The sequence below is a fragment of the Gopherus evgoodei genome, chromosome 1 (genome assembly GCF_007399415.2).
Source record: "Gopherus evgoodei ecotype Sinaloan lineage chromosome 1, rGopEvg1_v1.p, whole genome shotgun sequence".
NCBI lineage: Eukaryota > Metazoa > Chordata > Testudines > Testudinidae > Gopherus > Gopherus evgoodei.
Genome location: NC_044322.1, coordinates 304,888,299 through 304,906,357, shown reverse-complemented (window position 1 = coordinate 304,906,357; position 18,059 = coordinate 304,888,299). Strand labels below are relative to the sequence as shown.

At 43.8% G+C, this 18,059-nt stretch overlaps 1 protein-coding gene across 7 annotated transcripts in view; it reads left to right on the top strand.

The window, feature by feature from the left end:
* Window positions 1-18,059, top strand: part of MON2 (MON2 homolog, regulator of endosome-to-Golgi trafficking) — a 171,524-nt gene that overhangs the window by 14,173 nt on the left and 139,292 nt on the right. For 6 of the 7 annotated variants that reach the window (XM_030548859.1, XM_030548858.1, XM_030548857.1 and 3 more), the window contains exons 2-3: window positions 12,197-12,260; window positions 16,457-16,584. In XM_030548859.1, coding sequence (XP_030404719.1) covers window positions 12,197-12,260; window positions 16,457-16,584 — 192 coding nt within the window. Of the gene's footprint in view, window positions 1-5,558; window positions 5,563-8,196; window positions 8,202-12,196; window positions 12,261-16,456; window positions 16,585-18,059 lie in introns of those variants that run through there. The other variant, XM_030548862.1, reaches the window with a different exon arrangement.

Below are 18,059 nucleotides of genomic sequence, written 5' to 3'. Positions count from 1 at the left end.
TAATTAAACTGCTCCTTACTACTGTCCAAGCTGCCTGTGTAAGGCTTCATGAGCCCTGGAAGCAAGGGGATAGGCTGGGTCTCCAAGGATAACTATTGGCATTTCAACATCCCCAATAGTAATTTTGTGGTCTGGGAAGTAAGTCCCTTCTTGCAGCTGCTCAAACAGCCTGGAGTTCCTAAAGAGGCGAGCGTCATGCACCTTTCCCGGCCATCCCGCGTTGATGTCGATGAATCGTCCCTTGTGATCCATCAGTGCTCGCAGCACCATTGAGAAGTACCCCTTGCGGTTTCTGTACTGGTTTCCAAGCTGGGGATATGCGTTCCGTCTATCACCCCACCACAATTAGGGAACCCCATTGCAGCAAAGCCATCCATTATGACCTGCACATTTGCCAGAATCACTATCCTTGATAACAGAACATCAGTGATTGCATTGGCTTCTTGGATCTCAGCAACCCCCACAGTAGACTTTCCCACTCCAAATTGATTCTCGAGTGACCAGTAGCAGTCAGGTGTTGCAAGCTTCCACAGGGCTATCACCACTCACTTCTCAGCTGTCGGGGCAACTCTCATTTTGGTATTCCTGTGCTTCAGGGTTGGGGAAAAGTAACTCACAGAGTTCCAGGAAAGTGGATTTACGCATGCAAAAGTTTCGCAGCCACTGTGAATCATCCCATACCCGCAACACTCTGTGGTCCCACCAGTCTATGCTTGTCTGTCTGTCCCAGAACTGGCGTTCCACTGTATCAGCCAGCCCCAGTGCCACCATGATGTTCCAATTACCACAGCCCGTGCTTTCAGGAACATCTGTGTCCATGTCCTCATCAAAATCCTCCTCATGTTGGCGTCTCTTAGCCCAGTTCTACATATACTCCAGGATAATGCACGAGATGTTTACAATGCTCACAACAGCAGTGGTGACGGTGAGCTGAGCGGGCTCCAAGCTTGCTATGGTATGGCGTCTGCACGAGTAACCCAGGAAAAAAGACGCGAAATGATTGTCTGACAACATGTACCTGAAACCACCTGCGACAATGTTTTTGCCCCATCAGGCATTGGGAGCTTAACCCAGAATTCCAATGGGCAGCGGAGACTGCAGGATCTGTGGGAAGCTACCCACAGTTCCCCGCTGTGTCAGTCGATGCTAGCTATGGTAGTGACAATGCACTCCGCCAACTTAATGCGCTTAGTGTGGACATATGCAATTGACTGAATAAAATCGATTTCTAAAAATCGACTTCTATAAAGTCGACCTAATTTCGTAGTGTAGACATAACCCTAGTGTTGTGGTGTTAATGCACAATGGACTGACAATGTTATTTGTAATTATTTAAGTTTGTGCCATCAGAGTGAATGATCTGGCAGCAAATAATTTGGTAGGTGGGCTACCAGTACTATAGAATTAATCTTAAACAACAAATGCTTATTTGGATTTGCAGTTATCACAAAGCTACAAAACATCTGTAGCAATAAAGATCTTAAGTTACCACCTTGAAAGCCTGATATTTTACCCTGTTTGAATGAGTTTGGTAGAGGAAGATCATGTTTGTGCTATTGACAGCAGCACTTTCAGTGGTGCTGGCAGTCCTCTGCATCAGAGGTTATTAAATTCTTTCATAGTATGGACCACACATTTAACAGAGCCCGTGGCCCAGAGACTACCTCTTCCTCCTATTTTTAATCACTCAGACTTCCTGTTTATAATTTGGGACCATATATTGATGTTCTCCATATTAAAGACACTCAATTCTGTATTTCCTGGTAAGTTTATTTAATCACTAGGTGGAGAGAGACCAAAGTAACTTAAACTAAAGCTGGTTTCAGAGTAGCAGCCGTGTTAATCTGTATCCGCAAAAAGAACAGGAGTACTTGTGGCACCTTAGAGACGAACAAATTTATTTCAGCATGAGCTTTCATGAGCTGCAGCTCACTTCTTCGAATGCATAGAATGGAACGCACAGACAGGAGATATTTATACATACAGAGAACATGAAAAGGTGGAAGTATGCATACCAACAGAAAGAGTCTAATCAATTGAGATGAGCTATCATCAGCAGGAGAAAAAAAACTTTTGAAGTGATGATTAAGATGACCCATAGAAGGTGTGAGGAGAACTTAACATAAGGAAATAGATTCAGTTAGTTTAATGACTCAACCATTCCCAGTCTCTGTTTAGGCCTGAGTTAATTGTATCTAATTTGCATATTAATTCGAGTTCAGCAGTCTTTTTGGAGTCTCTTTTTGAAGTTTTTTTTGTTGCAAAATTGCCACCTTCAAATCTGTCACTGAGTGGTTAGAGAGGTTGAAATGTTCGCCCACTGGTTTTTGAATGTTATGATTCCTGATATCAGATTTGTGTCCATTTATTTTTTGGCGTAGAGACTTGTCCAGTGTACATGGCAGAGGGGCATTGCTGGCACATGATGGCATATATCTCGTTGGTAGATGTGCAAGTGAACGAGCCCCTGATGGCGTGGCTGATGTGATTAGGTCCTATGATAGTGTCACTTGAATGGATATGTGGACAGAGCTGGCATCGAGCTTTGTTGCAAGGATAGGTTCCTGGGTTAGTGTTTATGTTGTATGGTGTGCAGTTGCTGGTGAGTATTTGCTTCTGGTTGGGAGACTGTCTATAAGCGAGGACTGGCCTATCTCCCAAGATCTGTGAGAATGAGGGATCATCTTTAAGGATAGGTTGTAGACTTTGATGATGCGCTGGAGAGGTATTAGTTGGGGGCTGTAGGTGGTTTTCTTTGTTGGGCCTGTCCTGTAGTAGGTGGCTTCTGGGTACTCTTCTGGCTCTGTAAATATCTCCTGTCTGTGTGTTTCAGACACACAGAAGAAGTGAGCTGTAGCTCACGAAAGCTCATGCTGAAATAAATTTGTTAGTCTCTAAGGTGCCACAAGTACTCCTGTTCTTCAAACTAAAGCTGTGCATCATGGTGCATACAGTCAATAAGACATACTTTGATCAAAAATAATCTTTTATTTTTAAAAAGAAACAAGCAATGATGCTTTAAAATTAGTTTTATTTGTAAACATATTGGATATATAATAATTATAGATAGCAGTCATAGCTAGCAAAATATTAATTTCTTTCCTACTAATAGGACACTTACTCATAAATTGGAATTTTAAAGCACTAGGAACTTAATTTTTTGTAAACTTTTAGTACATGGTTAGTTTTTCAATAAAATAGTCACCTATCAATATTCTTTTGTTTGTCACATGTAGTAACAATATAAATGTAGACTGTTTGCTTAGTTTGAGCATTGTTTAGTTTTTTAAAATGATCTAATTTACTATATTTCTGTGAATTGGAAAAACAAAGTGTTCTGATATTAAGAATGGAGTAAAACATCTTGCTTTGGTCTCAACAATATCTAGTTGTTTTCATCTAGTTTTATTCTGAAATATCTGCTATTTTTATACAAACATTGCAGAACTGTGTAGCCAGTTCAGGGGCATTACACTATAATGTTGTTTATTCCATTCTCCCAGCAAAGTATGGTAGCATCTGTGAACATCTTAGATCCACGGGCAATTTCATTTTTCTTTGATTTAAATTGAGTTTGTCACTGCTGGCAGGAAAGAAAGCAATTTCCAGAAGATGTGATGAGGTTTAGTTTGAAGATAATTGAAGTCAGACTGTGACAAGTAAATCCTTCATATTAATTAATAGAAACAATCTGATATGGCAAGGTACTCCTAATTAACCGAGCTTTTAGAACTGTAGCAGAACAGAGATGACTTCCTGAAAAATGTAAACATTTCAGTAAATGAAGTTAAGATAGTTAAAATAAATAAGAGAGATATCCAATGCTCTGCAGTTTAAACCATTCCAAGACACTATATCTGCACATCGGTTTATGGTTATTACTGTACGTCAGTTTAGGTATGAGTTTTTGAAGTATAGGAAAGTGATGTTCAGTGAACCTTATTTTCATTCCCAAAACTTTCAGGAATAAATTGAAATTTAACAAAGTAAAAGGCTTGATGCATAGTTCTACCATTTCCTTACCTGGATTTAATTGACAAAACTTGTAGAAAGCTAAAGACATGTATTTAGAATTTAGGTTTACTCTGAGAAATAAAATACATACAGTTATATGAAGGTTTGCAGTAATATTATTGAATTAATTACGACTCTCAAATTTACACTGTCATATTTTTAAAAAATCACACTTCAGCCCCAGTCCTGCTGAAGGCCTTGGACCTTCCCCCCTTGGGCAGAAGCCAGAGGTGATGCATGGGAGGGGCATGTAAAATCACGCCCCCTCCCCATTTTTGCTAGTGTTTGCTGGCCCCCACTCAGTCACATGATGCTGCTGGGGCCCCTCCCTGCACGGCAGCTGCTGGAGCTGGCAAGCTGGGAGCTGCAGGAGAACACCTGCTTTTGCTGCTGCCTCTCCCCATGGAGCTAAAGCAGTATCTTCTCCCTGCAATTCCCAGCTGTTTGTTGTTGCTTCTCAACATGGAGCTAATACCTGGGAGCTTCAGGGAGGAGCTGCTGAAGGTGAGGGGGGAAGATGTTCCTGTGGGAGCATGACTCAAGCTGTGGGGGATGGCAAACCTTTACGTTGTGCTCCCCTCCCTTCCTCCCCCCCCCCGCTCCCCCCGAGCAGGCACCAGTCATCTCTGGCAGACGCTCCTAGACCCCCACCACAGGGCAGTAACCCTGAGGTCTCCAGCCGCCAAGACTGGTAGGCGGAGAATGGGGAGGGCGTGGGGGGATTCCGCAAGCTGCATTTTGACTATAAAATTGCTACATGCAGCTAACGAGCTGTGGTTTGGCCATCCATGTACTGTATCTGTAAACATTTTATTTAAGCAATTATATAGCTTAATATACATTTATTCAGATTAATTTGTACACTTTTTATTATGTAATAAAATAGTGAATAATGCATTCCTTATTTACTAGATTTTTTTTTACCTGTAATTTGTCACAAGGTGTGTTTGTATGGAACTGGAATTAAAAATGCACAAACAATTTGAATTTTTTTTTTTAAAGAAATCTACCTTGTGTGCTGGATACATAAGGGGGAAAAAGATTAATCAAAATATGATTTGTATTTAAAACTGATGTTTTTAAACAAAGGAAGTATTATCTGTAATTTAGTGAATTGAACTGATTATTTCTGATCACTATGTCCTTCAAGACTTTAGAAGTAGTAGATCTCATCCTCTCACACCTAGTGTTTATGGATAGACTGAAAGAGAGGAAAAAAACCACGCTTTCCTGCTTTTTCAGCTGCCAGTTGTTTTCTCAACTTTAAATGAACTAGTTGTTGAACTGAACTAGTTGAATAAACTGAAATGAAGAAAATATTTTCTCTGCACCTGCAAAAGACTATCAAAAGCTGGTTTACAGCTTCAGCAAATTCTGGTTCTTCTTCGAGTGATTGCTCATATCCATTCCAGTTAGGTGTGCGCGCGCCGCTTGCATGTTCATCGGAAGATTTTTACCCTAGCCACACTCGGTGGGTCGGCTGGGCGCCCCTGGAGTGGTGCCACCATTGTCCCGGATATATACCCCTGCTGCCCCAGCCGCCCCTCAGTTCCTTCTTACCGCCCGTGTCGGTCGTTGGAACAGTGAAGCACGACTTAGCTGATCTCTAGAAGTGATCTCTCCCTAGCTTCTCGTAATTCTTTCATCATTCTTGTGTATATAGTTCAATTTTCTATATTTCTGCTTAGTTTTATTAGTTCTTTAACGTAGTTATTGTATATAGTTAAGAGGGGTTGGGGATTAGCCCTTTCTCTTCACCCGATGCAGGGGCCCATGCCCGGTTTACCGGGTTTCAAACCCAGCTTGGCTTGTCGCAAGCCGATGCCGACAGGAAATCCTCACGACTCCTGCCTTAAGTGCCTGGGGGAATCCTACCTTGCAGACAAGTGCCGCATCTGCAAGGCCTTCAAGCCGCGGACGAAAAAGGAGGAGGACTTTCATCTCAAACAGCTCCTGATGGAGGCAGCCCTTACTCCTCCGACCTTGGCACCGAGCGCCGGACAGTCCGCACTGGGGAGAAGTGCATCTTCAGCACCGGAGCGCACTGGCACCGCAAAGGCCCCTTGGCACCAACCGTCGCCGGCCCAGAAGCCTGCCCGGCACTGCTCTCTCTCCCTGCGGGTCAAGAGGCACAAGACTCCTACGACTCCCGTGCCTACATCGCAGTCAGAGCACCCGCCTAAGTCGGACCGCCCGGCACCGACAACTGCTGTGGCACCGACAGCTTCAGCGCCATTGATTCCGGCCTTGCAAGAGCCGTCGAGTCCGGTGCCTGACAGCTCCATGGCATGCGCCGTGGTTGAGCTTATTATTCCCTCCACGCCGGAGACATTCTCTACACCAAGAGAGCTGACTGCCCTGATAGAGCCTGCGCTGCCTCAACCCCCGGCACCGCCGGTGTGGGTTATCCAATCAGTAGGCAAGCCTGCCCTGCTGATACCATCCTCACTCGGCACTGCGGAAAGGCACCCGTCACAATCGAGGTCCCTCCGGCGTTCTTGGTCCCGTCACCAATCCCGGTCCTGACGCCACTCGCAGTCCCGGTACCGCTCTCCATCTTGGTACCGGTCGTTCTCGCGGCATCGTTCGAGATCGCGCTCGCCGACCCGCTACTCTCAGCACTGATCCAGCTCCCGGCACCGTTCATGACACCGCACCTCTCGCAGCTGCTCTCGACGTAGAGCTTCGAGGCCTGGTCGACCTCCCGGCACTGCTCCGGTCACAGGTCCCGGTCTCATTCCCAGTACCGGTATGGCGCCCGGTACCGTTCTCCAGTGCACCGGGTGCCAGAGGCCACTGTCAGCTGCCCCCCTCCTGCGTGTACGGAGGAATCTTCCATCCATGCACCGGACCCTCAGGTCCCACCGGTCCCGGACGTTCCCCATGATCAGGAGACCATACAGGACCCACTCGTCCTGGGCCTTTAGTCTTCCTCTTCCCCGGATGAAGCGGTAGTGGGAACATCTTCATCAAGCCCACCTCCAATTGACCTCAGGGCAAACCAGAACCTCCTGAGGCGCGTCGCCCTGAATATAAACCTCCAGGTGGAGGAGGTTCCGGAGGTTGAGGACCCCGTGGTAGATATATTGTCGGCGGATGCACCAACTCAAGTGGCCTTACCGTTCGTTCGATCGATTCAAGCTAGGCAGATACTATTGGGCAATCTCCGGCATCTGTTCCGCCCACGGCCAGAGGAGTGGAACGGAAGTACATGGTGCCCTCTAAGGGGTACAAGTACTTATACGTGCACCCTGCTCACTGGTCGTACAGTCCGTAAATGAATGGGAACGCCATGGCCAGCAAGCCCCTGCCCCAAAATCTAAGGAGGCTAGGCGCATGGATTTGTTGGGCCGTAAAATCTACTCCGCGGGGGGCCTCTAACTCAGAGTGGTGAACCAGCAAGCCTTACTTAGCAGGTATAATTACAACACCTGGGAGGCGGTAGGGAAATTCATAGAGCTGGTCCCACAAGACTCCTGCCAAGAATTTAAGGCACTATTGGAGGAAGGAAGGAAGGTGGCAAAAACTTCTCTCCAGGCCTCACTGGACGCTGCAGATTCGGCAGCCAGAACTGTGGCCACTGGAATCGCCCTGAGGCATATATCATGGCTTCAGGTGTCAAGCCTGCCACCTGAACTTCAGCACATTATCCAAGACTTGCCATTCGATTGCCAGGGTCTATTCTCCGAGAAGACGGACCCTAGGCTACAGAGTCTGAAAGATAACGGGGTGATTATGTGTTCGCTCAGAATGCATACACCACAGACTCAGCTAAGATCCTTCCGCAATGCCCTTACCCACCGCCTAGACCAAGACAGGACTTTGGCAGGAGGTGAGGTTGAGGCAACCGCAGACGTCGGTCTGGACCTCAAGGTGGTCAGAATAACGGTCCCTCCAAGTCAACGATGGGATCCAAACCGAACTTTTGAAGGTGCGCCCGAGGGCGGTGTACCAGTTGTCTCCCAGGATCCTTTTCAGTTTTACGACTGTTTTTCCCCTTTCCTCCCTGCGTGGACCCAATTAACCTCGGATCGTTGGGTCCGACGCACAGTAGAATTCGGAAACCACCTGCAGTTTATTTCACTCCCTCCCAACCCCCCTCCTTGTCCCTCTTCAGAGACCCATCTCACGAGCAATTCCTCTTGCAAGAGGTACGGACGCTCCTTGCCATGGGAGCTATAGAGGAGGTACTGAAGGACTTAAGGGGCAAGGGGTTCTAGTCCTGGTATTTCCTAATCCCCAAGGCGAAAGGAGGGCTCAGGCCTCTCCTAGACCTGCGGGGACTGAACAAGTTCATGAAAAAGTTGAAGTTCCGCATGGTATCTCTGGGGACAATCATCCCATCCTTGGATCCCGGAGACTGGTATGCCACCCTCGACATGAAGGACGCATATTTCCACATTGCCATTTACCCTCTGCACAGACGGTACCTCCGGTTTGTGGTCAACCATCAGCATTTTCAGTTTACGGTCCTTCCATTTGGTCTCTCTACAGCCCCTCAGCTATTCACGAAGTGCATGGCTGTAGTTGCTACCTCCCTCCGTCGTCGTCAAATACATGTCTTCCCATACCTCGACGATTGGCTCATTCGGGGGACCTCTGAGGCCCAAGTCACCAGTCATGTGGGCGTCGTCAAGCACCTCTTCATGTGACACGGCCTGATGATCAACCTAGAGAAATCTACTCTAGTGCCCACACAAATAATAGAGTTCATTGGGGCCATCCTGGACTCCAATCTCGCAAGGGCCAGTTTACCACGACCCCGATTTCAGGCAATAGTATCAATTATACAAAGCCTTCAAAACTTCCTGACAACTTTGGCTCGCACTTGTCTTGGCCTTCTCGGTCACATGGCTGCCTGCACGTTCGTGACCAAGCACACCAGACTACGTCTGCGTCCCCTTCAAACTTGGCCCGCCTCGGTTTACCACCCAGGCAGGGACGCCATAGATGTAGTCACCATTCCCCCGAGCATCCTAGGCTCCCTTGACTGGTGGCTGACGCCCTCCCTGGTGTGTGCAGGACTGCCGTTCCATCTGCCACAGCCCTCCATGTCCCTAACAATGGAAGCATCTTCTCTCGGCTGGGGTGCTCACCTCGGACATCTTCGCACTCAAGGCCTTTGGTCGTCTCAGGAGCTGGCGTTACACATAAATGTCCGAGAACTAAGAGCAGTCCGCTTGGCATGCCAGGCATTCCAGCAACATCTTCAGGGCCGTTGTGTCTCAGTGTTTACAGACAACACAACAGCCATGTACTACATAAACAAGCAGGGAGGGACACGATCCTCCCCCCTTTGTCGGGAGGTGATCCAACTATGGGACTTTTGCATAGCCCACTTGATAGACCTGGTAGTGTCCTTTCTCCCAGGAGTTCGGAACACTCTGGCAGATCAGCTCAGCAGATCCTTCCTGTCTAACGAGTGGTCAGTTCGTCCGGACATTATACATTCTGTCTTCCGGAAGTAGGGATTTCCCCACATAGACCTCTTCGCTTCCTGTGAGAACAGGAAATGCCAGAGGTTCTGCTCCTTCCAAGGTCTCTCCCCGGGTTTGATCTCGGATGCCTTACTGATTCCGTGGAAGAGCCAACTACTTTACGCCTTCCCACCATTCCCGTTGGTTCACAAGGTCCTACTAAAGCTTGGCAGGGACAGAGCTCGCCTGATCATGATCGCCCCTGCATGGCCCAGGCAACACTGGTACACCATGTTGCTTGACCTGTCAATAGCCAACCAAATCACCCTGCTTCGTCATCCAGACCTCATAACTCAGGACCACGGCAGTCTTCACCACCCAGACCTGCAGTCCCTTCACCTCACGGCATGGCTCCTGCGTGGTTAACTCAATCAGAGTTACAGTGCTCTGCCCCAGTGCAACAAGTGCTCCTGGGTAGCAGAAAACCTTCCGCTCAGTCTACGTATCTGGTCAAGTGGAAGCATTTCTCCTGCTGGTGCGAAACGCAAAAGGTTACTCCCACCGAGGTCTCGATCCCCACCATCCTGGACTACCTCTGGTCTCTCAAACAGCAGGGCTTAGCGATATCATCATTGAGGGTGCACTTGGCGGCCATTTCTACCTTCAACCCAGGAGACAGTGGCCGCTCTGTGTTTTCACATCTTATGGTCTCCAGGTTCCTCAAGGGCTTGGAGCGCCTATACCCCCAAGTACGCCGCCCTGCCCCTACCTGGGACATCAACCTAGTCTTAAACACACTTATGTTTCCACCATTCGAGCCGTTGGCAACTTGCTCGCTCCTATACCTGTCCTGGAAGACAGTTTTCCTCGTAGCCATTACATCGGCCAGGCGAGTCTCCGAGCTTCGGGCGCTCACGGTGGACCCACCATATACTATACTGTCTTTCACAAGGACAAGGTGCAGTTGCGACCACACCCAGCGTTCCTCCCTAAAGTGGTATCGGCCTTCCATACGAATCAGAACATCTTCCTTCCGGTCTTCTTCCCGATGCCACACTCATCTCGACGGTAACAACAATTGCACGCCCTAGATGTCCGTAGGGTGCTCGCATTTTAGGATGAAGGGATGAAGCCCTTTTGTAAATCGCCCCAACTCTTCATTGCAGTGGCTGACCGAATGAAGGGCCTACTTGTCTCCTCCCAGAGGATCTCCTCTTAGGTGACGGTGTGCATCCACACTTGCTATGATTTGGCTCATGTTCCCTCGGGCCATCTCACCGCACATTCTACCAGGGTTCAGGCTTCATCTGCTGCCTTCTTGGCTCATGTACCAATCCAGGAAATATGTCGTGCAACTACCCGGTCCTCGGTCCACACCTTTGCTTCGCATTATGCTCTGGTTCAAAAAGGCTAGAGATGATGCAGCCTTTGGCTCAGCAGTTTTGCATTCTGCCACATCTCACTCCGACCCCATCGCCTGGGTAAGACTTGGGAATCACCTAAATGGAATGGATATGAGCAATCACTCGAAGAAGAAAAGACGGTTACTCACCTTTGTAACTGTTGTTCTTTCAGATGTGTTGCTCATATCCATTCCAAACCCGCCCTCCTTCCCCACTGTCGGAGTAGCTGGCAAGAGGGAACTGAGGGGCGGTTGGGTTGGCAGGGGTATATATCCGGGGCCATGGCGGCACCACTCCAGGGGGCGCCCAGCCGACCCACTGAGTGTTGCTAGGGTAAAAATCTTCCGACGAACGTGCACGTGACACGCGCACACCTAACTTGGAATGGATATGAGCAACACATCTCGAAGAACAACAGTTACAAAGGTGAGTAACCGTCTTTTCTAGTGCTTAGTTAGTGGTGTCCATGAGTTCATTGGTTTAACTTTAAAACTTTGGCAGCAAACGTATTGTTTAATATTAATTGAATTTAAATGCTTGTAATAGATTATAATAAGTGTAAGCCTTAGCACAACTTGTTATAATTTTGTATTTTAAATGCATGTATTTTTTAAAATATGTTTGTTTGATTATTACATTAAACTAAAATGTATATTGAATTCAAGATGAAAAATAGTAGTCTAATTTGATGAAGTATCTCTTGTAGATTAGTTTTGATATTAAGTTCAGCAGAAATCACCATTTCAGAATGTTTTCATATACACTTCCCTCCGATCTCGTAACTATGTTGCATGGTTGTTTTGGGGTTAAAGCTGGAAGTTTTGTCAGCTGATTCAAATTGGACAACAGCCAGTTTTCCCCTTGCTTCAGCTACTGCATCTGAGAGCAGTGGACAGGTGTGTTAGCTGAATGCTACTGCTAAAATAATCTGTGAAAAAAATGGTGATGTTTATATTATTAGGCTTTACGAGTCAGTGTTTCAGCTGAGATAAATGGATGCAATTCATACATCATAGCAATTGTCATGCTGTTCAAAGACTTGGGAAGTCTACATTGTACAGGTTTTTTGTTTGGCAGAGATTATCTTCATAACCATGAACACCAGAAAAGTAATTCACTTTCTTTTAAAAAGTTGAAGTTCTTGATCACAATTGTGTGGAAAGAGATGGAGATTGCGGCTGCAGAATTGCAGAAAGCACAAAGCCCTCACTGTCAGATTGGTTGTACATACTGAGAATACAACAAAACTGCACTGATGTTTGTACTGTTAAAATTTTCATTAACCATAGATAACTTCTCTTTCTTTTCAGATAGTGTAGATGTAAACTAGGTGCTGAACTAATTGTTATCTCTTGCTTATAGGCTGCTGAATCAGGAATAATAAAAGTTAAAACGATAGCTGCAAGAAACACCGATATTTTGGCAGGTAATTATATACAGTAACAATACAATTGGGAGATGCATTTGGGTCACCGAAAGCAAAACATTTTTAAAGATGTTTCAGATATGTACAATCATCTTTCAGGTTTTTAATACATGAATCAGTAATATGCTACTGTTTGGGGCACAGCAAAAGAAACAACACAATAATGTTGGAATATCTTGTAGAATATTTGCATTTCCTTCTGTTACTCTATTTGTGTTAGTAAAGGAATCATAATTTTCTACGCTTGGGATTCTGTGCCAAAAAATTAAAAATTCTGCAAAATTATGCATATTTTGTTAAAATGATGCAATATAATCACACTGGTTTCAATTGTTTTGGTAACTTATTTATACTTCAGTACAGTAAAAAGTCAAACTATTCAGCATTTCCTAAACACATGAAAATTAAATTACACACATTTGGTAACTAATACCCTGCATTCCAATTATAATTCTGGATTTTCATTTAAACTTCATTACAGAACACCAGACAGAAGAAGAAGGGGAGGGGGGGAAAGTAGAATGTCGTTTAAAATTGCTCAGACTTCCACACGTGAAAGTCATACAGTTTTGCTAATCATTGTCCTGGACCTGGCTTGGAGCTTTGGGAAGTGTTTGGTTCTGATTGTCCTGACATTTTATTGACTGCTTGGTAAACGTTTCATTTGCCCTCAAAGTCCTTTTTTTTTAAATCCTGAGCTGTAATCTAACCCCACTGTGCCACTTTGGCACAGAAAAAGGGAAGAAAGCACATAAATCTTCCTAGCTGATTCCCTTACTGTCATTTATAAGGCTTTACCTGACTCTGGCAATGTAGAGGCCTTAAAACTTTTACAGGTTTTATGCTCCTAGGGGAACTGACTGAGAATGGGAACAGTTATCTAACAATAGGAACATTAACAATGTTACTAGACAGGCAGGCAGCTACATTTCTGCCTCAGAGAATGAGATCAATTAAGTAGCAGGCAGGCTGCTACGCTTCTGCCTCCAGCATAATAAAAAGCTCTACAGCTCCACGCCCTGCGAGCCACAGTAGCAAGCGAGAGGAACAGAGTCTCTCTTGCTTGTTGGCACACATGCACGCCCAGCCTTGCACCCTGACTGTGATCAATGTCTCCTACGCCCAGCCACTTCCCTCCCCCCTCCCGCCCGGCAGTGATTTGAGGCTCTGAGGCTGATCCAGGAATACTGGAACAGATATGCTGCTGGGAAAGAGGTGCATGTCCCCCGCAGATTTCTTTTGCATTTTTCTGAGTGAGGGGCACAGAAATATGTGGACCATGTGAGGGTGCACAATTCGGTCAGGGATAATTTTCAGTGGTTTTTCTACTGAACTGTTCGAGCAGGGAAAAGTAACAAATATTAACAACTCTTCTCAGGACTCTCAATATCTCTTGCTCACTGTGCGTGTTCATCTCACCAGTTGTTGCCCAGGGAATTGTACAATATGCCCATCTATCTAATGAGTCTTGCCTGTGGAAACTACAGTACCCAGCAGCCAGTGCTTCATCTTAATCTGGATAGAGGTTGCTCATATTGAGATGCAATATAGCTTTTTGGGACTGGAAATCCCTGCGGGCTGCAACTGTGCATCTTAAAATGATCTGCCCAGCTTTCTGCAACTTTATTAAATTGCATGTAATCTGTTGGTTTCTTGCATGTTGCCATTAGAGCCCTCAGAAGGGCAAAAGTTTTTGGATTTCCATGAGTTATTACACCAGTGTTTAGCACAGCGGTACTTAAACAAAATCTCCACAACAGAATAATTTGAAAGATTTGAGAAAAGACTGTGTAATGAAAGGGTACTATATTAAGAGATGTAAAAATATTGTTGAGAAGGAGATTCCTAGAAGTGTTTGAAATAGCAGTCCCTCCCCTCTATTTTACTTTAATGTGTGTCTTTTATTTGTTTGTTTTTCTTTGTTTTTACTGCTGTCATGAATGCTGACATAAGTGGGAAAACTATGCCAGGTAACATCAGCTATGCATCAAAAGACACAAATTTAAGACAAATAGACAAAAGAGAAATCTCCATTTACTCATTAGGAAAGCTAGCAACATTCTGCGGAGTATTAGTTACATAAACAATTTACATTTTAAAAAAAGCTAGTTAATGGTGTAAAATTTTTCATCTTCATTCCAAGACTGAAGAATTGTGAAAGGTCATGGCATTCTGAGTATATCTGGACAGACTTCTTTTTTTTTTTTTAAAGGAACACAAAGTATTTTTCATATTTCATGAATTCTTTTTTTCAAGTTAAAAATGAAATGTGTTTACTATAACTTGTTTCCTTCACCAATAATTACACAGATTTGTTGTTATAGGGCTACTTGTGAGCAGATACAATAAATATGTGTTTGAATTATTGACAAAAATCTTTAAGGTTTTCTGAATAGAGACTTACTAAAAGTAGCACTGTAGAGGTGAAAGGCACCGCTTGGGTGTGTAGAGAGCTGTGTAGAGCTGTATAGAGGTTCAGGCATGTATGGCTCATTATTTGCCTAAGCTGTGCCTCACTGTCAATGCTGTTGTTTACGCGCGCCCAGTTAGCACAGGTATAGTCTGCACTCTACAGGCTGACGTAAGCATAGACCTTTTTTTATTTAAATGTACAGCATGTGAGATATTGTATTAAAGTTGTTCACCACCTTCTCCACTTTTTATCCTTGTCTCCTAATGATCATCTCTTGACTCCTTTTCAGGACTCTATTGGGAGTCATGTGTGGGGGATAAATTTACAGTATTTTTCTTCTCTTAATTGTTATTTGGAGTTCAGTGACAGTTGTAGAAAAAAACTATAAATAAAAGCACTTCAGTTCACTGATCAATAATTTATAACTCATGTTGTTAGAGAACTGTGGAACATTTAGCAGAAGAGTACTAGTGCTGGATGTAAATTTGTGTTCTTGTGACTTAAAAAGCAGATTGTTTTGCTTAAAACAGAGTTTATAGCTGATTTTCAATTCTGATTTTTTTTTATAGTCAGAATATTGAGGATTAAAAAGTGGCTTGTGCTCTTACACATTCAGGGCTGTCTGTCTGATTTTTAAATAAGCTTTTGATGTTGGCTCTGTAATGTCCAGATCTGTATATCTGTCAATACATTGTTACCCTGTAGTGGCTCTGAAGAAACTGCCATTATAGAATGCAGTTTGTTTAATACATTCACTTTGTCTGATCCTTTTATAAGTCCACGGATATAACATTCTTACAGGAAGCAGATGCTTTTAACAATCCTCTAGCCCTTTTTTTGAGATGTTTTAATCAAGAGGGCCTCAGTTTTAAATACTTTTTTGTTGCTCTTAACTTGATGTTGGTTTTCAGATCAGTTGTTGAAACACTGAGTAAAAAAAACAAACTCTCACATATACTCCAAATTTCTTTGAGTGTTACATAAATAAAAAGCTGTTTGTCTGCTATTTGCCATCGTAGCACAATCATAAGTTTTATTTATAAGAGCTGTGGTACAAAAATGACTAACTTCTGTTTTTCTTAAACTCATCGTATCCTTATGTGAATGTCCTATCCAGGGCTCTAAATGACCAGTCATTCTCACTACACTATACAGGGTCATGTGGTTGGTGATGAGTATTGCTTTGATATTTTTTCCCCACCCACTCTGTCTGCACTGGTATACATCCTTTGTGCTACACATGTAGCACCTCCTTGATGCACTGCTCCATACATGGATATCCAACAGACTGAAGAGAGTGCAAGTTTGAAACTCCTTGCAGAGCCCAAAGGGGAAGAGAGGGCTTCTTGAAGATTGGAAGAGGCTTATGACATGGACAAACCAAAGTCACTCTAGAAGGAAGTTTGAGGGTTAGGGAGAAAGAAAGACAAAGATGAGGAGATGCACTAAAATGGGACAGAGTGAGGAGGACAAGCGGGGATGTGGGGATCAGAGCACTGTGGAAAGGGTTAAGAGAGGATAGGACAAGAAGCTCATTGGCAGGTCAAGTATTCAGGAGACTACTGGCATTTCTCTCACTCTTAATCTAATTGCTTCCCCCCAGTGCAAAAATATCTGCCATAAATTTCAATGGAGATTCTTTCTGGGTTTTGTTCTTGTTTATAATTTGAATAACTTAACTGTTATTCATTATGTGTTTTATGACTAACAAGTATTTGCCTTACGTCGTTCAAATCAGCAAGCTGTTAAAAGTTGACCAACTTTCCTTATCTCTGTTCAAAAGCATTGAAAGAGAACAGCTCAGAAGTAGTTCAGCCGTTTCTAATGGGCTGTGGAACAAAGGAACCAAAGATTACTCAACTGTGTCTAGCAGCCATACAGAGACTTATGTCACATGAAGTTGTTTCAGAGGTAAGATGGATGTTATATGAAAATATTGTCTTGTATTGAAATATTTGAAGTATTCAGTACTTTAGCAAAGATAAAAACACTTGCAAGACTGCTTTCTAAAGCTGAAACACATTTATGTATATTAAAATGGATATAATCGAGTGGAAAATGTTTTTTTGGAGTTTAAAATATCATTGTCAAAATTCAGTCCACGCCGTTGGAACCAAAGGAAAAGTACATAAAATAGTTTTGTTTTTTTTTAAGTATCCTTTTGTAGACTCCTTTACAATAGTTGGATTCCTTAGTTGGCTCACTAGCAGTTAGCTGGGAAACACTATTGCCAAACTTGTATTGACATAGTGCAAGAAATCAGTACTACAAACCAGGAAGACCTCTTTTACATGATAAAAATGGCTGATTTGAAAAGCTGTTTTGGCTAACGTAGTTGTAGTACTTTATGAAAAGGGCACAATTAAGCATTCAAAAGTTGGTACGTACCACACTTAAGAACGGAAGTATAATCTTTACTCTGCCTGTCTCTGTGCACGAATAGTATGTTGTTATATTAAAGTTTCAGTGACATAGTTCTTGAATTCAGTATAATAAGTAACAAGAATAATATGCTTAGACAGCGGAGGTTTGTAGTGCCAAGTGTCCGTGACCACACTGCACAGCTTTATTTGCAGCATTTAAGAACTCCCCAGGTTTATTACTGATCTGGTTCAAGTTAATTGTGGGCAATGTCGTGACTGCCACCAGTCTATGACCGGGCAGTGTCCTTTCCTGACCTCAAGTCCAATCTTCAAAGCTTGGTATGCAGAGACTTGTCTCCAAGGCAAGCATCATGACCAAAAAGAGCTAGCTATCAGTGGCCAATGATGACTAGTCATCTTGAGGCCAGTTCTCAGTGATACATCTTATTACTGATAAAGTCAAACCATCATGTACCCAGTACTCGCTGCTGGCAATGCATATGAAATGCCTGCAACCTCCCAATATCTTGCTTAAGCAGAATCCATGTTTCAAATGCATATAAGAGGATTGGACTTACACAAGTTTGATAAATCTGTACTTCTGCATATAGTTTCACCTTCTTTTGGCTCCAGAGCCTATGCAGGGTGTTTGCATCCATTTGATAATATAGCATACAACTATTACTGTAGTCTTAAATACACATGTAATATCTAGTAGTACTGCTTTTTACTGAATATGTCAAACAGTCCATGAAAGTAATACGTACTCTGTGTTTAGACAGAGTAATAGACATATTTTTCTGGCATATATAGGTCTCTGAAGTTTGTAGTCAAATTAGCTTTGTAGTGAATTGCCTCTTCCTCTAAGAGAACTTGTGCTTCTGGTTGAAAAATGAAGCGTGCACACAGGTTGACAGAATGGTTAAAATATATGCCTTAAATAGAAGAGAACTGATCATGTAAGTCTTTTGATATCCAGGACCATTGTGACAAAGAAATTAGTATTGTATTCCCTGTGTGTTT